At 32.2% G+C, this 27,080-nt stretch overlaps 1 protein-coding gene across 5 annotated transcripts in view; it reads left to right on the top strand.

The window, feature by feature from the left end:
* LOC114331187 (uncharacterized) overlaps positions 1-27,080 on the top strand; it is an 81,279-nt gene that overhangs the window by 6,254 nt on the left and 47,945 nt on the right. For 2 of the 5 annotated variants that reach the window (XM_028280681.2, XM_050652477.1), the window contains 2 exons: positions 3,095-3,239; positions 6,723-6,957. The exons of 2 other annotated variants lie outside the window; for them this stretch is intronic. In XM_028280681.2, coding sequence (XP_028136482.2) covers positions 3,095-3,239; positions 6,723-6,893 — 316 coding nt within the window. In that variant the 3' untranslated portion in view covers positions 6,894-6,957. Of the gene's footprint in view, positions 1-3,094; positions 3,240-6,722; positions 6,958-23,018; positions 23,198-27,080 lie in introns of those variants that run through there. One more of the 5 variants, XM_028280680.2, reaches the window with a different exon arrangement.

Below are 27,080 nucleotides of genomic sequence, written 5' to 3'. Positions count from 1 at the left end.
TACTAAACAGAAGCGAATGGAGGAAACTGGGGAAGCCTATGTTCAAAATTGGACGAATTAAAGGTCAAAAGAAGAAGAGAATTAATTCATTAATATGATTTGAAAGTGAGATTTGCAGCAAAATATTAACTTAAAATATTAACTTTAGACTAACCACTAACGGATAGCCTTCTACGGTCGTTATCAACTGAAAGAGACCAACTTTCAGTACAATAAATTTGCACAGATGGTCATATTATCAATCGTTGCTTATTTACTTTATTTACAATTAACTGAATAGATTACATATTTACTTTGAGCTGTAATAAAGGCCTGGATCCCGTGTACCAAAAAAAGTTTATTAATAGCAAGCTGAAAATTGTTTGTATGGAACTGATACTTTGATGTACGGGAACACTGGAACAGGGGAAGTTTTAATTGTGGAACAGGTTTAAAGTGAGACTACGAAAACGTCCCATGTATTTTGTCGGACAGAACTTCCATTTGATTTGTTACCATTTCATTAAACTTTTACGCAAAAAATCAGGCTGCTATTTACCACCAAACATATCTGTCGGACAAACATTTTTTCATATATTATACAGGATGCGCCAAACCTCTGGTTTTCTTTGATTACGGCTAAATTATGGGATATACAAAAAAATGTTTTAAACAAAGTTAATGTATATCGAAGCCGCCTATAATTTAAAATTGTTTTCGATTATATAGGGTGAGTCAGAACGACGGTACGAACCCAAGTTTTGTTTTTTTAAATGGAACACCCTATATGTTAAATCATTTTTGAATATATTTTTTAAAAATATTAAGAATTTATATAAGGTATTATAGACCCAAAGTTAACAATTTTCGAAATATTTACACTTTTATTGAGAAAAATGGTAATATTCAAAGGGCTGTCAATTAGGCTTTCAAGGTAATAAAAATTTAAATTACATATCAAAGTTTTTTTAGTATACTGTTATTTTTAAATAAATTACCATATTTGACATACAGCCATAAAATATACAGTGTGATCACTATTTGCAAATACAAAATTTTCTCATTTTTTTAAATGGGACACCCTGTATATTAGTATTTCCTTTTGTAGTAAATATTACAACCTTTCTTTTGGTATAAGGTTGTATGTACCCAGCATGTTTCGTTTTGTAGATATTTAAAAAAAATACTATAGATTTTACGTTTTTGCGGATTTTTTATTAAAAAAATTTTTTTCAAAAAAAAATAATTATAATCTGGTTTTAGAGACATACGTCAAAATATCAAATCGGAAAATAAAAACGTAATTAAAGATTAAAATAAATCGTATACTAGTACAATTCAATTGAATTTAATTTACAATTATTTTACAAAAAATATTTTACCATACTAATGAATGCATAAATTAGTTACTAAATTAAATAAACAACCAAATTTGATATCTACCCTAGTAATTTTTCTACCACAGCAACTTTTCTGTACCAAATTAATTGTTAGGTATATTGTATTTACGAGTAAGATCAGTTAAACTTTTAATTTATCTTTTAAATTTACTTACATCTTGAGAACATAATTATAAAGTCTGCTTTGAAACAAGTGAATGTTAAATAAATGTATTAGCCAAATTATTTTTATTAATATCAATAGTATAAACTGTTGTCACAAAAGCTGGTAATACTTTTGTAGTTGAAATTTTTGTAAAAATTTTTTATATTTTAAATGTTAATTTTTCAACCGAACAATTGATGGATATGACATTTGTTTTGGGCGAAACCATTAGAAATTATTACCAGCTTTTGTAACACGACTACATAGATAGATACTATTTATTTCAGAATATACTTCTATAACGTTCATTTCTTTCAAAGCATACTTTATACGTTCTCAAGATGTAGGTAAATTAAAAAGTTATTAACTGATCTTATTCGTAAATACAATTTAACTAACAAAATGGGGTACAATAAAGTTACTAGGGTAGAAAAATTTCTAAGGTAGATTTTAAAATTGGTTGTTTAATTTAATAATTAATTTATTTATATTAATTACTTATTAGTATGTTAAAAAATGGTTTGTAACATAATTTTAAAGTTATTAAATTCAATTAAGTTGCACTTGCATACTTTTTATTTTAATCTTTAATTACGTTTTTATTTTGATCTTTGATATTTTAGTGTGTTTCTAAAATTAGATTATAATTTTTTTTTGCAAAACAATTTAATTAACATTATCGCTGGTATAAAATATCCGCGAAACGTAAAATCTATAGTTCGTTTTTAAATATTTACAAAACCAAACATGCTATGTACGTACATGCAACCTTATACCAAAAGAAAGGTTGTAATATTTACTATAAAATGCAATACTAATATACAGGGTGTTCTATTTAAAAAAAGTGAGAAAATTTTGAATTTGCAAATAGTGATTACACTGTATACTTTATGACTATAAGTAAAAGATATTAAATTATTTAAAAATGACACTATATTATAAAAACTTTGACCTACCACTTAAATTTTTATTATCTTGGAAACATAATCCACAGCCCTATAAATATTACCATTTTTCTCAATAAAAATGTAAATATTTCGAAGATTATTAACTTTACGCCTTTAAGACCTTATACACATTTTTCATATTTTTAAAAACTAGATTCAAAAATAATTTAATATATAGGGTGTTCTATTTAAAAAAAATACAACTTTGGTTGATACCGTCGTTCTGACTCACCCTGTATAATCGAAAATAATTTTAAATTATAGACGGTTTTATATAAATTAGTTTTATTAAAAACATTTTTTTGTATATCCCATAGTTTAGCCGTAATTAAAGAAAACCAGAGGTGTGGCGCACCCTGTATAAAGTTTGCCAATAAATAAACTTAAAACAACCTACTAGTTTTCACAATCATAAACTTGTCAGGATGACACATTCCACAATTAAAACTTCCCCTGTTCCAGTGTTCCCATACATCAAAATTTGTCCGACGAGACACCGTTAAGCTATTAAGAAATTTTCAGGTTGCTATTAATAAACTTTTTTTGGTAAGCGGGATCCAGACCTAATGCAAATAAAATAAATAATAAAAATTAAAAATGGTATTTATCGACCTTTTTTTTAGAACTCAAACTCTAAAAAATAAACTTGAAATAACTCATTCAGAACGTAGCCTAATCCCAGATTTGCAGTATTTGGTTGCACTCATACTTAATGGATTGGGGGATGTAGTTAGACTTTTATTGCCTCCTGGTCAGGATCTCTACCATGTAAGTATAGTGTAATTATGTAAATATCGTATTCATTCATTAATTCATTCATTACTTCATTAATTCATTCATTCTCTAGGCTATCTTCCTCTTTTTTATTAATCGTCGATATTTCCATCCCGTATGTAACAACTGGTCTTATTAAAGTTTTATATGGGTTCGTCTTTGTTCTCTTACTTAGAGTCTTGTTTCTCAGCAGATTTCTACTCATTCCATATGTATTTTTGCCTTTCAGAATTCTTTTCGCTGCTCTATCTTTTCCGGTTTTCCCTATTGTTACTTCCAAGTAACTAAATATCGTATAGACATCTAAATATATTGATTTTTGTAAGGGGGTTTAACAATTAAACTACCAACATACCATTATTTATTTTAATAAAAGTGCAGTACTCTTATACAGAACAAATCTTTGTGAAAATCACCGTTAAAAAATCTAATCCGATTTGTAACCTGTTTGAAACCTGGCATCTACAGACTTCTACATAGTTCCGGAATGGCAGAAGCAAAAATTCAAATTTCGATCATCTGTTGATGGTTAACGCTGTCAAATGTTTTTCTATAATCAATAAAACAGCCATACATTCTACATTCATGTCTCTGCATCGTTGTGAGCAAATATTTAAAGTAAAAGGACCTTCTCGTGTTCCCAATTCGTTTCGAAATCCGAACTGAGTTTCACTAATTTGGAACTCATACTTCTCGTAAATTCGTGTATAGATAATTATAAGAAAAGTTTTCAGGACATGAGGCATCAAGTCTAATATTCAATAATCATCGACTGTTGAAGAATTGAATTTTTTTCGCTAATGTTACGAATGTTGATTTTAGCCAGTCCTACTGTCTAGAAAATTTAATAATTAAGTAAAATTTTGATTTCGAATCGAAGTAGCTGGAGGTTACTAACACTTCTTCTTTATGTGTGTTGTCGATTCCGAACCTTGGCAATTAACATAACTATTTGTTCACGGCAGATCGGAATAGTTCGGCAAATGACAATCCGAACCATTTCCACAAGTTTTGGAGCCACGACTGTCTCCTCCTTCCCCGACCCTTTCTGCTGTCTATTTTCCCTTGAATAATTGGCTGAAGTGTTATACATTTACTGTGCTTTATAAGGTTACCCATGTCTTCCAACTTTCTTTAAGACCACTTCACAGCTTGCAATTATACGTGCAAGACGCAAGAAAGTTGCATAAAGACATGCGCATTATGTCGTCAGTTGATTATTGCCTGCAACTTCTTGCAATTCCGCGATAATCAGTTTGGTGCCATTTTCTCTGCCAGTTCTCATGCAAGTCTAGCGGAATTTGTAAGCCTATTATTTGTAGGAAGTTTGATTTTTCCACAATGTCAAATGTCATAATCACTTATTGACAGGGATACATCCTGATCAGCTATTTTCTTCCACGCTTGGGAATGAATAATGAAATGGCACTTTCTGAGATTCCATAATTGTACATTAGGCTCCGGAAGCTCTCTCGTGTAGCTAAGTATCTTAGGGTAATAATTATAATTTGTGTTTCGCAGAAATAGAATCTCGGAATATAGATTTTCTTGTGATTATGTTCAATTTTTCCCAAGAGTTTATTAAAGGTACTTTTATTCATTAATATTTTTCATCACCGACTTTTATAAATTCTTCTGTAAAAGATATATTACCCCTCTTTTTGTTCAACCAAGGTCTTACCCACCGTCTCCGATCTCGGCGTTCTAAATTAGTAATTAAAAGGCTGGCTGAAGCAATAATAATACTTATGGTTGCTGCTACCGCTACCTTTTTTCATTTATATTTGGCTATTTTTGATAATCTTGGCATTTCAAAATTTACTTAAGTAAAATAAACAGCAATAAAGTAATTAAAAAAAAAAAACAAAAGTTTATCAGTTAGGTTAAGGGTAAAACTTTCAACATTAATTGCATGCAAGCTGCAAAATCGCACATACAGACCATGCATGCAGACCTCGTTACTAGGGATTGCAATCCAGCAGCATTGTCAATCCATCTGGCTTTTTGCAAGATTGGCCTAAATCCAGCTGGATACAGCGCTGATCCAGCAAAATGTGGAATGAAAATAAGAATACGATTTTAATGTTTTTTTTTTGTCTGTATTCCAAATTTCTAAATAACAGAAACATGAATTATTTAGTTTTTTGGAAGTTAGACCTTAAAAAAACATATTTTATCTAACGTCTTATCGCCTAATCTACTTCACACAGAACTTTGGCCTTTATGCTGGTCGGTTTTAAGGTCACAAAATAGTCATAGAGCATGGACAAATGATCGCCTTTCACTCCTTCGGTCTCATCTGTTTCCAAAATCTTTTCGTAATTTTTTTGAGAACCAGTTTTTTTTTAGTTATAAAAGATTTTTCTTGCTTGTTTGAATACAATCTTAAGTTCTTGTTCCAAACTAAAATGCACGGGCTCCGGATTAGTTGGCCCATCTTCTTTCATTATGTCCTCTTCCACTGGTTTCACAATCACTTGTTTATATATTCGACTAAACAAATTTTTCATCTCTTGTCGCATTTCATTCATTTTCGGCATGGGGAAATTACCAGGATTGTTTAGTCCTTCGTCATACTTTCTTGTATTTCGTAATTACACTAATGTACCTGTAATTTCAGAGAGGTGCTGTTCCGCTATTCTGTTGACTTCGTTGCTATAGATTGGTACTAAGGCTAGAGCCTTAGCTATTTATTTTGTCTAAGACAAATTTCATGCCTGTGTCGGCCGTTATCAAAGTGGGCTCTCTTCTGCAAAGAGCTTCTAGAGTTAGTTTCAGCGGCTCATTGATTATTGACCACTCTTCAGCTGAGAATTTTATCGCAGAATCAATGTCTATCAATGCTTTATCGATGCAAACTTTAAGGCTATAGAAACTTTCCAAGATAGTGAGCTACTTTTAGCGTGATAGAATAGCTTGAGTTGCCGACTCACGGCTTTGAATAAAGAGGCTAATGAAGACATTAAGTAACTTATTTCGAATTTGATAAAAGAACTGGATTGCTGGATGCTGGATCCAGCAATTGCAATCTCTACTCGTTACTAAAGTCCTCGGTGCAGGATATACGTAATATTCGTCGGTAGGCCAACATTTCGAAGGCCCCTACTTTCTTCATTAATGATGTGGTCATTTTCCACGCCTCAGATCACATCCTTATCATATTCGAATCCGGGCTCGGGCTTCATGTCCTGCCCACTGCACAACGAAGAAAGATTTCTCCCTTAATATTAGGATTGTTGGAATGAATAATAATTGTTCTTATAAACCTAATTATTTATTTAAAAAATAAAACCCTCTCTAATGAAATGTTTAATGAGATAAAAGAAAAAGTGAAGAAAATTGAAAGTGTTCGACTGGCAACAGATTCATGTTAAGCTTCACAGTCCACTTGAAAAAACCTTATATTTATCACAAAATATGTACTACACAAACTAGATATATTCTGTTATTAATTAAATAAATGCATCTTATTTACAGGTCATCGCTAAAGGTTTACAGAAAGTTGTACGGTGGTTTGTTCACGACAACGAACCATTGCTAGAGCTCTTGGACAAACTCATCGTTGCTGGAGAGAATATAGCGAGAGTAGCAATTAATAGTGCGATAAGAATCCTTCTAGGACAACCTTTGGTTACTTTTATTGTTTGACCATAAATATTATTTCCTTGACATGTTACAATTCTATGATAATAAATGTTTTTATACCTAATAACGAGATTATTGATTAAAAATATTAAATATTACTAATAAATAATCATTTCGTTTTGAACCGAACCAAGAGCCGTCTTCTTTTAGTTAGTTCCCAGAGCGCAAAAAGCACTCTAACTAGTTTCAACTCTTTTTAGAGTTTCTTCTAAGAGAGCATATTTAATTCTCTCTGAACCACTAAAATTCTGGTCGCCGGCCTCTAAAAGATCATAATGACATGGAAGCCGTGGCGTCATCTGCTAAAGATGAACGAAAGTTTTATGTTAATATTAACAATACTAAAAATAAAACTTTATTAGAACTAATATTATGGTTACACCATTCGTGGCTTCTAAAATTTGCAAGCCAACGAATCGCCGGAGCTAAGAAGGCCGAGGTAGATCTATCAGGTTGTATCTCACTACCCGCCTGTCCAGCACGGTCAAATTCCACCAATAATTAGTTCTTATATGCATATTCTATATTCTTAGTTCTTATGTATAACTAATATACATTAAGTTCGCTTAATTTTATTAACTAGCGGGTTTTATTGGTTAAATTTATCTGTCGATAATTAAGTTTCATGCTAGCTAACATAATTTAATATTTCACCAATTTCTTTTTAATAATGAAAATATATACCATTTTTATTCAGCTGCAATGCGAAGCCAAAAAATGTCTTAATTTTTACTTAGATTAGAGAGGCAACCAGCACTCTTATCGACGATTTCACCTCTTGTTAGAGGCTCTTCAGAGAATGCATAGGTTGCTTTCTCTAATCCAGTAAATTTTTCGACATATATTAGTCCCACACTGCAACTGACGTGAATGGATTAGGTGACTAGCGTCATCTGGCAATTGAAAGATAAAGTTTTTCAATCATAATAGCAACATTAATAATATTGAAAAATATTAAAAATATTACTAAAAGATTTTTAAATTGAAAACTTATTGGTACATTTCCCTGGTGACACCTCCAAGGCTTCTACAATTTGCAAGCCAAATGGATGCTGCAGTGAAGTCAAAAGGGGAGGAATTCTACACTATGCAATTCACAACCCCCGTCTGCAGCTTGGTAAAGTTCCAACGGAAAATGCAACTAGTTACTCTACGGAGTAATACTACTAAAAATAAAAGTGTATACCATTTTTATTCAGCTGCAATGCGAAGCCAAAAAAATGTCTTAATTTTTACTTAGATTCGAGGTGGTCTTGGAGGTGTCACCAGAGAAATGTACCAATAAGTTTTCAATTTAAAAATCTTTTAGTAATATTTTTAATATTTTTCAATATTATTTATGTTGCTATTAGGACAGAAAAACTTTATCTTTCAACAGCCAGATGACGCTAGTCACCTATTCCATTCACGTCAGTTGCAGTGTGGGACTAGTATATGTCGGAAAATTTACTGGATTAGAGAAAGCTACCTATGCATTCTCTGAAGAGCCTCTAACAAGAGGTGAAATCGTCGATAAGAGTGCTGGTTGCGCTCTCTAATCTAAGTAAAAATTAAGATATTTTTTGGCTTCGCATTGCAGCTGAATAAAAATGGTATACATTTTTATTTTTAGTAGTATTACTTCGTAGAGTAACTAGGTGCATTTTCCGTTGGAACTTTACCAAGCTGCAGACGGGGGTTGTGAATTGCATAGTCGGGAATTCCTTCCCTTTTGGCATGCAAATTATAGAAGCCTTGGAGGTGTCACCAGGGAAATGTACCAATAAGTTTTCAATTTAAAAATCTTTTAGTAATATTTTTAATATTTTTCAATATTATTAATGTTGCTATTAGGATTGAAAAACTTTATCTTTCAATTGCCATATGACGCTAGTCACCTAATCCATTCACGTCAGTTGCAGTGTGGGACTAATATATGTCGAAAAATTTACTGGATTAGAGAAAGCAACCTATGAATTCTCTGAAGAGCCTCTAACAAGAGCTGAAATCGTCGATAGGAGTGCTGGTTGCGCTCTCTAATCTAAGTAAAAATTACGACATTTCTTGGCTTCGCATTGCAGCTGAATAAAAATGGTATACATTTTTATTTTTAGTAGTATTACTCCGTAGAGTAACTCGGTGCATTTTCCATTGGAACTTTACCAAGCTGCAGACGGGGGTTGTGAATTGCATAGTGTAGAATTCCTTCCCTTTTGTCTTCACTGCAGCATCCATTTGGCTTGCAAATTGTAGAAGCCTTGGAGGTGTCACCAGGAAAATATACCAATAAGTTTTCAATTTAAAAATCTTTTATTAACATTTTTACTATTTTTCAATATTATTAATATTTCTATTAGGATTGAAAAACTTTATCTTTAATTTTTTTTTTAATTTTGGACACTGTTTTGGGGAATATTCCCATTCCCCCCTCGTAGACCCGCCACTTGGTCTCTCGAAAAATTATAGTAAATCGTAATTGCAACAATTTCAGTTCTTACACTTTTTGTCGAAAAGTTGAAAATGGCGGAGATATTGAACAAAAACAATTAAAATCAATCAGGTCTTACGCTCGCGCCTTTACCGCATACGTACTAGTTTAAATATTGATTTTATCAAAAAAATGAAGATCAATTTTGCACATAATTTAATTCTCTTAATTTTTGTATAGGTTCAAATTTGTTGTAAAACTAATAATAAACGAGATAATTTAATAGATCAATAATTATGCTCTAACTGTCACCATAACTCGGAAAATATCGACCGTGCGAAAAAAATTATAATAAACGAATTTATAGAAAATCGAATTTTCAACAATTTTATTTTGTACACATTTTGTCGAAAAGCTGAAAATGGCGGAGACATTGAGCAAAGACCGTCCTCGTTTAAAATCTAGATGGCGGCTAAGTCAACGGTCAAATTCAGTCGAGACTTCAAATTTATACTACTATTGAATAAAGAATAGAAAAATAAAATTTGAGGCAGCTCATAATACAAGGTCAAATGCTATCCCGACTGGGATATAAAACATGCATGATACTAATGTCTCTGCTCAAACTGTCAGGAATATGTTGCATAAGGGTAATTTTCATGTTACGTGTCCCATTAGAGTTCCAGTGTTATCCCGTGGGAATCGCAGAAGTAGATTAGAATGTCCCGAAGAACATCAAATTTGGCAAGAACGAGAATGGACAAACATTATTTTCACAGATGAAACCAGATTTGATTTACGGCCGATTCACGAAGATCGAAGGTGTGGCGAGCACTTGGCAACGCATCTCGCTTGCAAACCGTTCAAGGAGTTGACAGATGTGAAGGAGGAACTTTCATGCTTTGGGCTAAAGTTCTAATAGATGTATTGAAACTAATCTCGTTCATATTGAAGATGTTCAATCAATCTATCAGGCAATAATCTTTATTTCATCTGACTTTTACAGAAAGTTAACAGAAAAACATATAAAATATACACAAAAATATACAAATTGTTAAAAAGATGTCTGCAAGTATTCCTCTAACGAATAGAAGGTGTTTTCCAGAAGTAAGTCCTTAACTGTTCTCTTAAATACATAAATATTTGACTCTTTAACATAATTAGGTAATCTATTATACAAACGAACGCATGTTGGGTAAGGACCCTTGCCCACAACGGTCAAGTGGCGAACAGGGGTCACCAAATCATTTTTGAAACGGAAATTGTAGCCACTCGTTAAGGAAACATCATTTCTGCAAATAAAATTGCATCTATGTTACTTTACAAAAACAACACAACTGAAAATATACAGCGAAATTACAGTTAAAATATTTAATTGTTTAAAAACTGGTCTACAGGAATCCAAGCGTCTTCTAAACATCATGGTACGAATACTTTTTTTTTGAAGAACAAGCACCTCATTAATTCGCGAGCAATTTTCCCAACAAACTAAGCAATATTGCAAAATTGACTGTACATGAGCAAAATAGTAAAGTTTTAAAATAATCTAGGGAGACAAAATTCCAAAGTTGCCATAGAACATAACAGTGCACAGACAATCTTCCCACTACATCATCAACGTGAGAGCTCCAAGACAAATTAGAATCTAAGTAAACACCTAACAACTTAGTGGAGTGGCTATTTACCACTGACCTATTGTCAAGTTTTACTAATGGACTCATCTGCATAGTAGAAGGTGAAAAGGTTACCATATTGGTCTTTGATCCATTTAAGATTAGGGCATTATTTAAACAGTAATGAATCATACTCCTTACAAGACAGTTTGCTTTTTGTACTACATGAAAAAAATTATTGGAATTTAGTGCAACTGTGGTATCGTCAGCAAATTGAGTGACATAACAGCCAGATTGCTGTTCCACGTTTTCTACTCGAAGGCCTATTGCATCAGAAAAATTTTCTAATGGATTCCGAAACAAACATGTTGGACTATCGTTTATCATTTGATTTAAATCATTGACGAAAATCAAAAATAAAAGAGGGCCAATGATACTTCCCTGTGGAACTCCGGAGAGGACACTTTCTTCTGAAGAAAATATTATATTTCCATTCACATTGACCTTAATTTTTTGAAACCTGTTCGATAAAAAGGAGTGGATCCACTTTAACGCAGTTCCTCTAACACCACTATGATAAAGTTTTTCCAGCAATATTGGATGATTTACAGTTTCAAAAGCTCGTGCTAAGTCAAAAAACAAACAGACAACTTTATTACCCTTATCAACGTTCGATAAAATATGATTGCACAGCGCTAGTAGTGCACCTTGCACACTTATACCTTCACGGGAACCAAATTAAGACTTTTCTATAATGTTGTTCTTGTTAATATACGAGAGGAGACGTGTGTGAAATGCCTTCTCATATATTTTTGAAAACACAGATAAAAGTGATAGGCCTCGATAGTTATCAAATTTTGATTTGTCACCTTTTTTATGTATAGGCACAACTAAAGCAGTATTTAGAATTTGAGGAAAACTCACTTCCTGAAATGAAAGGTTTACTAGAAATGTCAATTGTTTATATATGTTATGAGATACATGTTTAAGAGCAAATGAATATCCAGTTCATATTCTTAAACCTGTTTGGAGAAAATTTTGTGCTGGTGCACAACAATGCACGTCTGCATGTTTCAAGAATCATGAGATATTTTTTAGAGCAGAACAATATTCAGATATTGACCCCTGACTTGAATCTCATCGGTACATCCGGGATAACGTGTACAATATCAAAGATTAATGTTCCAGACAAGGGAAGAGCTACTATATTGTATGCAAGAGCAATGGCAACAAATTGAGCAAGACGATATTGTCAATTTGATAAAAAGTATATATACCAGATCAATGCCGAATTTATTTTTAAATGTATGTTGAGCATTTTTGTTTAATTATTTTTTTCAAATTTTTTAAACTCTGTATACAACGACCGGTTTTTGTGTTATTCATAAATTATTGTTAAGCAGCATCCATATTTGTCGAATTTCAATATTTTCCAAATAAATTGTCAAATAATCATTAAGTTATTATTTAATTACTTTGTCTCCTAGACCATTTTGATGTGGTACTACATATATGTACATATACTACTATGTATTGTAAAATAATATTTAAGTTATAGATTAGGAAGGATTTGTTTTTAGGTGGATGTGAGAGTTGGCATTCGGATTTTTGCAAATCCTTCTCAAATATGCCCGGAACATTAATAAAAAAAATAAAATATTTAAAAATTACAAAATATTTCATTTTTTTCTAATTTCTTTGCTTATAACTTTAAAACGATTCATTTTGGAACAAAGTCTTATAGGAGTAAAACAAAGATAGTTAAATTTTCTATCAGATACGATTGGTTAAAAATGTCGTTATCTAACACTCTTGCTGCAAAATAGCAATAAATAAAAAATAAGGGGCAAAACAAGCCTGTCTTTATTCAATGTTTTTCCATCACTTAAGTTACTCTTGGAACCTTCCAAATTCGCTTAGAAAACTTTTGTAATATTCTTAAACCGTCCACCAAATTTCATTAAAATTGACTTACTACATTTTGCATAATAATTTTGTAATCTAAACTTTTTTTTAATTAAAATTTTTAAATCTTGCACAACAAAAACTATAACATACAAAGATTTGTAAATTTTTTTACATATAAAGAAGCACTCCACCTATCTAATGAACTTTACAGAATTGAAATCGGATTGTTTGAGCAGCCTCAGCAATGTTTTAAAGTTATAAATAATTTTTTGGCTTATGGGCCATGGGCTCCTTTCTTTAGATGGACATATCCAATTTTTTTTTATGTATTTTGACCCGTAGAACCCGAATTTTTTGGGTAACAGTTGATCCGGATGTCGGTAAGGTTGTTATAAACAAAGAACTTAAGGAATTACATAACATCGATTTTTCGCAAAATAAAACGCGGTGGAACATTCAAAAAATGGAAAAATTGCAATTTTTGAACGAGAATAACTTTTGATTAAAAAAGAAAATAGCAATTCTGCTGACAGCATTTGAAAGTTTAGTGTTATTCTGAAGCTATTTTCTTGTGGCATTTTTACAATTTTAACTATTTATAATGGGAAATAAGCCACAATATTATTAAAAAATGATTTTTATTAACGTTTCGACGCCCTTTCTTTAAATTAACTGTCGCAAATTCCTCGGTGGAATGCAGTAGGATGTGGATACCCATACTGAAAGAGGAAGTCAATAGAAAGAAAATACCACAATTAGTAAGTCAATAGTCGAGTTAGTACATATTTTATATTTTAGTATTACTTATATATCCATGTATTATTGATATTATCTATAATTTAAACAAAATTATAGTAAAGTCAGAATTTGATATTAATTTTGAGAGTAAATTAAATGTAAGACCAAATACTTACGATGTCGGGATAGTATCACGAGGTTTTTCCTGGTTTTCCCTCGTGATTTACTATGAGATCTCTAACGCGAGAATTTTAATGTCACCGTTGCATGTGGTTGTCTTTTTAAAGACAGATCACATGCTATGATTTTTTTTGTGACGGATATTCTTGATTTGGGATTGATTTCATGTAATCGAATGAACTATATTTCAGTAAAGTCGTCCCAGGAACGCAACTCATAAACATTGGCAATATCATTTTAAAGTCTTCTACTTTAAAATGTATCATATGTATCAGAATTGCCGATATAAATGAGTCAAATTAAATAAATTATTAGAAGAATTTTTTTACTAAGCAACAACATTTTTGTTTATGTTAGTAGTATTTTGTATTTTGACAACGGCACCCGATTTGGGCGTCGAAACGTTAATAAAAATCATTTTTTAATAATATTGTGGCTTATTTCCCATTATAAATAGTTAAAATTGAAAGTTTAGGTCAAACTATACCGGTTCTAATTATTTGCACTGCTAAAAATTAATTTTTTTATTATTAAACAAAGCTATTTGTTTATAAGCCAGAAAATTGTTTATAATTTTAAAACATTGCTGAGGCGCCTTAAATAATCTGATTTTAATTCTGTAAAGTGTATTATATAGGTAGAGCACCTCTTTATATGTAAAAAAAATGAGCCAACTTCTAGATGGTCTATTTTTGGTTCAGAAAGATTTTAAAAAATTTGAACTTTTTTAAAAACATTTATATTGCAAATTTATTATGCAAAATCTATTAGGTCGATTTTAATGAAATTTGGTAGATCATGTAAGTAAGTTATAAGAATTTTCTAAGCGAATTACTAAGGTTCTAAGTGCCACCAAAGTGGTTAAGAAACATTGAATAACAACAGGCGTATTTTGCCCCATTATTTTGTATTTATTGCTATATTACAGAAAAGGTAATACCATAAGACATTTTTGACCAGTCGTATATCATACAAAATTCAATTATCTTTATTTTACTTTTCTGCGACTTTGTTCCAAAACGAACCGTTTTTATAAGCAAAGAATGCCGAGAAAATCGATGTTTTTCGAAATTTTTAAATATTTTAATTTTTTTGTTAATGTTCCGGACATATTTGAGAAGGAGCATAAGTCAGTTATTATTACTGAAGTTGTCACCTAATTTTATCTGCAAAAATCCAAATGCCACCTGTCACATCCAAAAATACACGTTTTTTACATATTAGTCCTGGTCTATTAACTATGATAGTCATAGTTTATGTTGGCCTAGCTCAGTCTCTCGGGTAGTACGTCTTGTCTTAATCAGAAATATAAACAATGAAGATCTATATTGGAGTCAATAAAAACAATAAGTTAACGAATAATGTTTATTTTTCATTAAAAATATAAAGAAAATAGTGCATTAAATTCAATGCAGACTTGCCAAAAGTTGACAGTTTAGATTATGTACTTATTTGGCTTCTTGATGTCGGCTGACTGCTGGTTCTGAGACTGACTCTGGGTTCTGAGATGTTATGGCCACCAGGTCTAATGCAGTTGGTTGGTTGGATGCATCGTGATGTCATCGCCGGCGACGGAGGAGGCTTCAGGCTCAGGAAGTCCTACTGAAAGGGGAAGGGTTACCCAGTTAATTGTCCAAAAAACTAGAACACATATTGTACATTAGAGACATCAAGAAGCATTGAAAAGTTCCTTGCCGTTCTTCAAAAATAATCAAGTAAACTAGCAGATGGCAAGGATGAAGTAAATAGTAAATATGTATGTTAAATATAAAAATATAAATAGGTTAAATATAAAAAAAATGATTAAAAGAATTCTTTTCACGTGGAATGTGTCCAGGGCATAAAACATAAATGTCTTATGATGGAATAATTAGATGTTTTATGACAAATATACGGACACATGCCTACAGAAAATAATGAGAGAATTAGTCAACAAATTTTTAACGAAAAACAGTTAGAAAAGGCGAAAACGGCGGGTTCGAAGGGAAAAATATTCCCATGAGATTTTTTTGCATAATCACATTCGTGAGACATCCCAGAATAAGGTTCAAGAAGTCGCCCACGTGAAAAGTGGGCCAATTTTTTTTAACAATTTTTTTTAATCAAATTGCAAGAATCAATCTCGGTTAAAAGTTATTATTATGAAAGTCAATATATGACTAAATTAAAGTTTAAAGCCCCGCCTACAAGATCCTGAAGAAATTTTTGTGATTATTTTATAACTAAGCTGTTATTTTTAAGTAATAATAATAAGCGCCATGCACGTGTGCGGGGCTGTAAATGCTGATTGCGAGAGAGAAGCCATTCCAGGCAGTCCAATTGTGCATCTTACTCGCACTCACATTTACAGCAGCGCCAATACGATCTAACCACTCATTGTTATTAATTAAGAATAACAGCTTAGTAGTAAATTAATGACACAGATTTCTTCAGGATCATGTAACGGCGACTTTAAAGTTTGACTTAGTCACTTTCTGACTTTCAAAATAATAATTTTTGACCGAGTTATTAAGTCTTAAAAATGGCCATTTTCGCGTTTTTCAAATTTTAAATTGCTTATAAGTCGAAAACGATCAACTTTAGAGAAAAATTATAAGAGATCTTTTTTGTCCAGAATGGTCCAAAAAATTAAAGAAAAAATTGTTCGGGCCAAAAATATTGATTCTTGCAATTTGATTAAAAAAAATTGTTAAAAAAAAATTGGCCCACTTTTCACGTGGGCGACTTCTTGAACCTTATTCTGGGATGTCTCGCGAATGTGATTATGCGAAAATATCTCACGGGAATATTTTTCCCAATGAACCCGCCGTTTCCGCCTTGTCTAAAAGGAAAAATTATAAATGTTTATAAAGGAGAAAATTAGAGAAGACCAGGTGGGTTTAATAGCGGTGAAAGCATGCGTAGATCTTATTGACACGGTCGAAAAACTAATAAAAAAGTAATGGCCAAAAATAGATCCGTTAATCTGGCTTTTGTAGATCTTAAGAAGACATATGCTTCGATACCTAGAACCAAGCTATGGGAAGCAATGAAAGACATCGAAGTTCCACGAATATTAATAAAAGTATTAAATGGACTCAAACTACAAGAACAACAAAGTAGCTATCAAAGCGGGAAATATCCTATACAGTTCAGCTGGGACGACAAAGGGTGTGATGATAATATAATTTTATCGTCTAGAGTAGGTACTCCAATGAATTAAGTAAAACGTGTTTTTGTACCTTCTCGGACGATATAAAAGTCGGAACGAAAAGCCTAGTTGATTATTATCCTTGGAGCGTTAATCGAAGAATAATATACAACAACGAGGTATAAGAGGTGAGTTAATCCGACTATTTTCCGCCTTCATTTTGGTGTGTTAAACGAATCCGACGGTTTTCCTTTTACCTATCCTTCTATGAGCGTTGCTCGTATTTCCCTACATGTCTTTTCCGCTGGCGAGCTGAGCGAGCTTTCCTCTCCTTATGTGTCCATTTCATATTAATAAATGTAATTCCTAAATCCACGCGATTGTCGGTAGTATTCATTCATGTACCAAATATCGTCACATCAATCCGAACCTAATGTTCGATACGTAGGTTATAAAAATATATTTTATTAACGAAATTAACGAGTAGTAATTAAGGCTAATTATTTATCTTATCATTTGTAATGTTTTGATTCTAAAATAAATGTCTTAAAAAATCGAACCTTCTGTCTTCGGCTTTATTTTTGTTACCTGGAGCAACAAATGCAACGACCACGTTACAAAGGACTACTACAGAACTGCACAACACCCCCTACTCTGTTTAAAATGTTCCTGAAAATTACCCTGAAACCGTGGGAAATAAACTGTAAAGAAATGTGTATACCAGTAAGGAATGAATATTTATATAACTTAAATTTTGCTGACGACCAAATAGTGACCGCAAAAGAAGAAGATACCCTCAGTTTTCTGATGGGAAACCTGGAACAGGAATATACAATGAATGGGATGAAAATAAACCTAAAGAAAACTGAACACGGAAAATACAGAAATAAAACAGCTGACAATAGATTAAAGTAAACAAATAAAAGGAACAGAAAAGTGCAAGTATTTTGGTTTCATAATATCAGACAAAGGAACAACGGAAGAAGCTATAAAAAATGGACTAGGACAAACAAAAGACTGCATACGAAAATTGAACCCGGTACTGTTGAATAAGAACATCGGCATAAAAATAAAAAAGAATGTAGTAATATAATACCATGACAAGAATTATCCTCACTTATGGGTGTGAAAATTGGACAATAAATAAGAAAACCAAATCAAAATAAGAGCAACAGAGATGAAATTCTTAAGGAGAAGTTGCAGAGTAACAAGAAGAGATAAAATAAATAACATGGATATTAAGGAAATAACGGGAATGCACTGTATATTAGACTACATCGTACAGAAGAGATTAACCTCATACAGTGTGTCAATTTTAAAACTTACAATGGCTATATCTCACGAACAAAAGCTGATATCAAAAAATGCTTGAAACCGTTTCTAGGATAGTAAGGGGGAACTAAAATGACATGAAAGAGAACTCACCCCCATCAACCCCCTAGGCCCCACCCATCACAACCAAAAAAGTTTAAATTGCAAAACCCTACTTGTGATACATCATTGAAAAGTCTATAAAAAATGCTATTCAATGGTATAAATAATAATTATGCAGGGTGAAGCAATAATTGTGAAACTTTGGCTTAAATGAAATATTTAATAAGGTATTGTTGAATTACAAATTTATTTAAAATGTCAATTAAGTAAATATTTAATGTGAATTCCGTTGTTTGGTAAACAATAATACAGCCTATTTTCAAATTCTGCACGAAATTTAGCAAATGTTCTAGTAATAGGGCGACATGCTTGAGTAATTCTTTCTCGCAATTCCCCAAGTGAAGCAAGTTGAGTTTTATAAACAACTGATTTAGGGTAACCCCATAGAAAAAAGTAATATACTATCCTACTATAAAAAGTACTATCCAATGGTATAAATAATAATTATACAGGGTGTTAATATCAGCTGGCTTACTATGACTTTTGTATTTGTAATGCTATCTCCCGGACTATTATTTTAAATGGTAAGTGTCCGCTCGTACTCTTTTTTGTTAATTAAAACTTAATTTGCCATTTTTGCCTTAAATCAGTTGTTTATAAAACTTAACTTGCGTCACTTGGGAAATTGCGAGAAATAATTACTCAAGCATGTCGCCCTATTACTAGAAAAACATTTGTCAAATTTCGTGCAGAATTTGAAAATAGACTGTATTATTGTTTACAAAACAACGGAACCCACTTTGAACATTTACTGAATTGACATTTTTATCAAATTTGTAGTTCAACAAAACCTCATTTAATTTTTTATTTAAGCCAAAGTTTCACAATTATTGCTTCACCCTGTATAATTATTATTTATACCATTGGATAGCATTTTTTATAGCCTTTTCAATGATGTATCACAAGTAGAGGTTTGCAATTTAAACTTTTTTGGTTGTGGTGGGTGGGGCCTAGGGGGTTGATGGGGGTGAGTTCTCTTTCATATCATTTTAGTTCACCCTTACTATCCTAGAAACGGTTTCAAGCATTTTTCGTTTTCAGCTTTTGTTCGTGAGATATAGCCATTGTAAGTTTTAAAATTGACACACTGTATGGACATGTCAGAACAGCAGACCAAAATCGTTGGATAAATAAAATAACAGAGTGGAGCCCGATAGGAAGAAGAAATAGAGGCAGGCTCCGAAGATTTTTCAGAGATGAAGTTGACGAAGCAATCTGCGGGAAGGAGACTGGCAAAACAGAATAAATGGTGAGAACGTTTGAGTAAAGAGATACAGTGAAGAATGTATGATATCCTTAGTATATACACTAAGCACCAAAATTAACGCACCACTTTAAAAATGGGACATTTTTGATGCCTTGTATTTTCTAAACCTGTTTTCCGATTTTAGTTATTTTTTTAATATGTTATAGCTTTATTCGTTAAGAATACCGATGTAATAATATTGTTGCTAAACAGATAAGTGTCATTGTATACTGGGTGTAACAATGATAGTGTGTTTTTTCCTCAAAGTTTGGAACACTCTGCGGAATATTTTGCCGTATATAAAATATTAAAACTAAAACTCAATTATAGCCTTATGCTTTCCTAACATTATGCTTTTTGATTCATTAGCTTATGTTGGATAATAAAAAAGTTAGGTACTTTAACATCTAGCAACGTTCTTCATCAATACAGGGTGTCTCTAAATAAGTGCGGCAAACTTTAAGGAGTAATTCTGCATGAAAAATTAATGACCGTTTGCTTTATAAACATATGTCCGCAAATGCGGCCATTTTTGCCTAGATACGGGATGTTGAATTTTTTCTTACAAACTGACGATTTATTTATTGCTCTAAAACCGGTTGCGATATGCAAATGAAATTTGGTAGGTTTTAAGAGGTAGTTATTGCGCAATTTTTGGCATACAATTAAGCATTTCTATTCACCATTGGCGTGCATACGGGTAATAAGACCTATTGACTTTGGTTTTCTGTAGTATCCATGTGTTTGTTTTCCTGTCCTTAAGTGATATGCTATAGAAGAATAATTATTTCCTGGGTAGATAGAGGTACGAACAACGAAGTACTAAGAAGAATAGGTAAAGAGAAGGAAGTTGAACTTACAATTAAAGAAAGAAAACTACAGTATCTCGGACATGTGATGCGGGGCGAGAAGTATGGCATCCTGCGACTCATAATGCAAGGAAAGATAGATGGCAGAAGAAGCATTGGAAGAAGACAAATTTCATGGCTGAAGAACCAGCGAGAATGGTTTGGATGCAGCTCAAAACAAGTATTTAGAGCTACTGCCTCAAAAATTAAAATAGCTATGATGATTGCCAACCTCCGTAGCGGAGATGGCACCTGAAGAAGAAGAAGAAATTATATACCTAGAATTGCTCTTTCCATCACGTGCTGAGTAACTCTGAGTATATTCATATTCTTTTTTGTGACTGTCCATGTTTGTGCCCCATATGTTAATATCGGAATAATGCATGCATCGAAAGCTTTAGATCTAAGATGTAGTTGAATTTCGTGATTTCTGACTATATAGTTCAGTTTGCCAAATGCTGCCCATGCTAACTTTCTTCTTCTTTTTGTTTCTTCCATTTGAATTTGCCCATTTAGTATTATTTATTGTCTTTAGACCAGGACTAATCTGTAAAAAAACGTGTATTTTTGGATGTGAGAGGTGGCATTCGGATTTTTGCAGATAAAGTTAGGTGACACATTCAGTAATAATAATTGACTTATGCTCCTTCTCAAATATGCCCGGAACATTAATAAAAAAATTAAAATATTTAAAAATGTCGAAAAACATCCATTTTTTTCTGCTTTCTTTGCTTATAACTTAAAAAACCGTTCGTTTTGGAACAAATTCGTAGACAAATAAATTAAAGATAATTGAATTTTGTATGATACACGACTAGTCAAAAATGTCTTAAGGCAAAACCTTTTCTGCAATATATCCAAAAATACAAAATAAGGGGGCAAATTACGCCTGTTGTTTTTCAATCTTTCTTAACCACTTTGGTGGCACTTAGAACCTTAGTAATTCGCTTAGAAAATTTTTATAACTTCCTTAAATGACCTACCAAATTTTATTAAAATCGACCTAATGGATTTTGCATAATAAATTTGCAATATAAATGCTTTTAAAAAAGTTCAATTTTTTAAATTCTTTCTGAACAAAAAGTAGACCATTTAGAAGTTTGCTAATTTTTTTACATATAAATAGATTCTCTATTCTTTTTAACATATAAAGAGGTGTTCTATCTATCTAATACACTTTACAGAATTAAAATCGGATTATTTAAGGGGCCTCAGAAATGTTTTAAAATTATAAACAATTCTTTGGCTTATAAACAAATAGCTTTGTTTAATAATAAAAAAAATTAATTTTTAGCAATGCAAATAATTAAAACCGATATAATTTGACTTAAACTTTCAAATGCTGTCAGCAGAATTGCTATTTTATTTTTTAATCAAAAGTTATTCTCGTTCAAAAATGGCCATTTTTCGATTTTTTTAATGTTTCACCGCGTTTATCTCGAAAACTATGCATCCTACGAAAAAACTTGTAAGAACATTTTTTGCTTAGAAATACTCAAGAAAAAAAATGTTTTATTTTGCGAAAAATCGATGTTATGTAATTCCTCAAGTTCTTTGTTTATAACAATCTTATCGATATCCGGATCAACTGTTACCCAAAAAATTCGTGTTCTACGGGTCAAAATACATAAAAAAAACTTGGGTAAGTCCATCTAAATAAAGGAGCCCGTAGCACCCCCTCCTGGACACAGCACTAATTTGTTTATAAGCCAAAAAATTGTTTATATCTTTAAAACATTGCTGAGGCTGCTTAAATAATCAGATTTCAATTCTGTAAAGTGCATTAGATAGGTAGAGTGCTTTAAATTAAAAATTGACAAATCTTTGAATGTCCTAGTTTTTTGTTGTGCAAGATTTTAAAAAAATTTTATTTTTTAAAAAAAGTTTAGATTGCAAAATTATTATGCAAAATCTAGTAAGTCAATTTTAATGAAATTTGGTGGACGGTTTTAGCACATTGCAAAAATTTTCTAAGCTAATTAGGAAGGTTCCAAGTGTAACCTAAGTGATGGAAAAACATTGAATAAAGACAGGCTCATTTTGCCCTATTATTTTATATTTATTGCTATTTTGCAGCAAGGATGTTAAATTAAGACATTTTTAACTAATCGTATCTGATAGAAAATTTAATTATGTATCTTTGTTTTATTCCCATACGACTTTGTTCCAAAATGAATAGTTTTAAAGTTATAAGCAAAGAAAATAAAAAAAAAAGAAATTTTTTGAAATTTTTAAATATTTTATTTTTTTTTATGTTCCGAGCATATCTGAGAAGGAGCATAAGTCAATTATTATTAACGAAGTTATCACGTAACTTTATCCGCAAAAATCCGAATGCCACCTGTCACATCCGCCTAAAAACAGATCCTTCCTGGTCTATAAGCATATTATGTAAATGGTAAAAGGCTATACGCTAAGTAAATAAATAAAAAATCGGAGGAAAATCTCACCTGACGATTTAGGAAAATCCGAACAGTATATTAAATGCACGCAAATTAGGTATGTCATATTCGATATCTATTTTAATTGTCTGATTTAATTAATTAATAATTATTATACATTGTTTTATTTATAATTTAGTGAACAGTAAAATTTAATTATTTGTCCACTATTGTCCATTGTTCTTATGTCATAACCCATCAGGAAATTAAAATATTTGGATATAAAAGGGAAAAAATCTGAATCGAGGCACTTGTATTTTTAAAACTAAGAAGATGAAGCTTAACTTGATTTTCTTTGCATTTGCGATCTGCTTTTATGGTGTTCAATCACACGCTGTAGCAGGGTCTTCAGAAATTTCTCCGTAAGTATAAATTTTATAAACTCTCTTTTATTTTTTTTTAATATCATATATTACAAAATGTTTGGTCATATGTATGGATTCATCAATATTCTCTTGTCATTATACTCTTATCATCATCATCATCATCCAGTTTCTTCTCTTATTCACTGCAGGACATAAGACTCCTCAGCACGTCTCCAGAAAGTTTGATCTTGTGCTAATTGCATCCATCTACCTTATATTCTTTTTATGTCATCTGTCCAGCCTGTTGGTGTTCTACCTCTGCTTCCCTTGTCCATACGAGATCTCCATTTTAATAATCTTTTTGTCCACCTGTCATCCTGCAGTCTCGGTATGTCCGGCGAAACTCCATTTTAATCTGGTAATTCTTTTTATGATATCTTGCACACCAGTTTGTTGCCTTATTTCTAAATTTCTCACTCGATCCGCAAGTCCTATTCCCAGTATGGATTCTTCCATTTTTTGCTGTGCTCTTCTAAGCTTTTGATACCGTTGCTTTGATTAATGTTAGTGTTTGAGATCCGTACGTAATGACTGGAAGAACACATTGATTGTATCTTCTTAAAGTGCCGTCTCCTCAATGGAGGTTGGCTACTACAATTGCAAACTCTTCTCTGTCTTCAGCTGTTCTTATTAGCTGTTATAAATTTAGCCCTGTCCATTGTCGGATATTTCTGAGCCAAAATAGTATTTTCCTTCCTAGTCCCCTCCTTCCCTCGATCTTTCCTTTCACTATAAGTTGAGCATATTGGTACCTATTATTTCTCAGTATGTGGCCCAGGTATGATGTTTTTCTAACTTTCACTGCGTTGAAAAGTTCTCTTGCCTTGCCTATTCTATGCAGCACTTCTTCATTTGAGGTATGCGATGTCCACGAAATTTTGAGAATTCTCCGGTAGATCCACATTTCAAAGGCCTCCAAGTTATTTATGGTTGACGTTTTAAGGGTCCATGTCACAACTGCATAGAGAAGAGTCGACCAGGCGTAGCATTTGGATAAACGTAGTCGAATTTCGAGATTTATTCGAGAATCACAAAGCAGTTTTTTGATTTTTTCGAAAGATTTTCTGGCCTGTTCTATTTTCGATCTTATTTCTAGATCAGGATTTAGGCTGATATCGATCCAACATCCCAAGTACTTCTAAATCTATTGACTTGTTCTAAAATGTGCCCATTTATTGTGCAAGGTTGAGGTACGTTTTAGTTTTTTCGGATTGACATCACTTTGGTTTTTTTAATGTTTATTTTCATACCAAACTGCTCACGGGTCGAGTTGGTCTTGTCGATGAGTCGTTGTAGACCCAAGTCGGAATCCGCAATCAACACCGTATCATCGGCGTATCTGATGCTATTTACGCCATTCACCTTGACTCCATCCTTGGAATGCTCCAGTGCCTCTTTAAATAGAAACTCGAGAGTGAAGATTAAACAGCAGGGGCGACAGAACACATTCCTGTCTAACTCCCCTCCTAATTTCTACTTCTGCGGATGTGAAACCCTCGATCCTAACTCTGGCGTTTTAGACTAAGAGCCGCTATAGGTGAAAATTCTTAATCATTTTAGGCACGACGGCGACGGGACCCTATAACTTAAATAGTAGAACCTAAAAGAAAACGTTTGAACACTGTGCCGTCACTTTTCAGTGGCACATGCGTCTACAGTGGCGCATCAAACTTTCCACTTATGGACGGGATACATAAATTAAAAAATACCCTCCCTAATTACCAGAATTTAATTTTTTTCATTTTTTTAAGTTTTATGTGATTAAGACATACGATTCATCGTAATTTTAACCCACCACCCCCTTCTCCCTGCCCCCACCATCAAAAAGTTTATTTTTCGATTTTATTTTTTTTTTGGTGGGATGCAATCAATTTTAAAATATAAAAAAATTTACACGCATAGCTAAGGGTTATATAAAACACGTCTATTTTTATAGACCTGTAGGTTGAGTGTACATAACCTCAAAAAAATTTAAAATTTTTTTTTTTTTGAAAAAAAGTATATAACTTTTTTTGGGGATAGCTGCAGATCTAATTTTTTCTTAGTTTTGTGTATTTTATCAAACACTATATTTCTAATTTTTTTCAGATTTTTCTGTAACGTTGGTCACCTTCAAAAATCCAAAAAACTGTTTTTTAAGGGGGTTTTGGGGGGTTTGAACGTGTTTTTCTGACTTTTAAATATTCTAAAGAACTCAGTTACTTCAAGTTACATATAACCTATAAAAACAAAATTGATTTGATATATTATAAAGTCTATAAAATAGGGAAAATCCCCCAAAGCCCCCCAAAAAACAGTTTTTCGGATTTTTAAAGGCGGGGAGAGTTACGGAAAAATCTGAAAAAAATTTAAAATATAATGTTTGATAAAACACACAAGATTAAGGAAAAATTAGACCGGCAGCTATTCCTCAAAAAAAGTTATACGCTTTTTTGAAAAAAAAAATTTCTTTTAATTTTTTGAGATTATGTACACTCTACCTATGGATCTATAAAAAATAGGCATGTTTTATAAAAGACTCAACTATGCGTGTGAATTTTTTGAAATTTTAAAATTGATTGCATCCCACCAAAAAAAAAATAAAAACGAAAAATGAAGTTTTTGATGTTGGGGGCAGGGGGAAGGGGGTGGTGGGTTAAAATCACGATGAATCCTATGTGTTAATCACATAGAACTTAAAAAAATAAAAAAATTTAATTCTGTTAGTAAGTTCTGTTACCTTTTAATTTATTTATCCCGTCCATAAGTGGAAAGTTTGATGCGCCACTGTCGACGCATGTGCCACTGAAAAGTGACGGCACAGTGTTCAAACGTTTTCTTTTAGGTTCTACTATTTAAGTTATAGGGTCCCATCGTGCTTAAAATGATTAAGAAAGTTCACCTATAGCGGCTCTTAGTCTATTTTGATTCCAGTACAAGTTCTTTAGTAAATTGATGTCTTTTCCATCTAAACCGACTTCTTGCAAACGTTCTAATAGTAGCTCGTGTTTTACTCTATCAAATGCTATTTCGAAGTCTATAAAGCATATAAATATATCTATTTGTTGGTCGTAGCATTTTTGCGCGAGAACTGGTAAATTGAAGAGGGCTTCTCTCGTTCCCATGCCGGCACTGTATCCAAACTGATCGTCTCCGATGATTGTTTCGCATTTTTTATAGATACGATTATGTACGACTTTTAACAGGACTTTGACTGCATGATTCATAAGGCTTATTAGACGGAACTCATTGCAGTGTTGTGGGTTTGGCTTTTTTGGTAGTGGGATGAATATTGACTCTAGCCAGTCTTGGGGTATTTTACCTGTATTATATACTTTCTTTGATTGTGATTGTATACTTTCCTTTTAAGGCTTAAAGGAATTTCACTGCTGAATATGTCTTTTAATCTGCCATAATATGCTGCACAGTCTAGACTTCTAGACCAATCCTTCTATCTGTCTCTTGGGTCTGATGGTCTCTAGAAATTTTTAATGTCTTGTTTGACATCCATACCCAATTTCTATATTTTTCTTTAACGGCACTTTAAATGCCATTTCAATATATTCAGCTTTTAGTATTCTAAATGTTGAATATGTTTCTTTAAGAGTTTGTTTCTACTGTGTAATCTACATTAGTAACTAAAGTTAATCGTCTATGAAATAGGCAATATTTTAAATTTGCACTTTAGATTTACACTTCTTTATTAACCCTTAAACGCCCAAGGGTGGGTAAAAAATGTCCACCTAATGCGTATTCCCTTGTAACATATTTATTACGTGTTTAAAAAATTTTCAAAAATTATTTATTGTTAAAAATACAGCCCTTTATCGAATGTTAATTTGGTTTCACCGATATTTTTGAAAATAAAAGTAATATCTTGAGTTAAATATGGAAGGGCTTG

The sequence above is a fragment of the Diabrotica virgifera genome, chromosome 5, assembly GCF_917563875.1.
Source record: "Diabrotica virgifera virgifera chromosome 5, PGI_DIABVI_V3a".
Lineage (NCBI taxonomy): Eukaryota > Metazoa > Arthropoda > Insecta > Coleoptera > Chrysomelidae > Diabrotica > Diabrotica virgifera.
The sequence above is the reverse complement of the archived record's forward strand: the minus strand, read 5'-3'. Positions and strand labels throughout refer to the sequence as shown.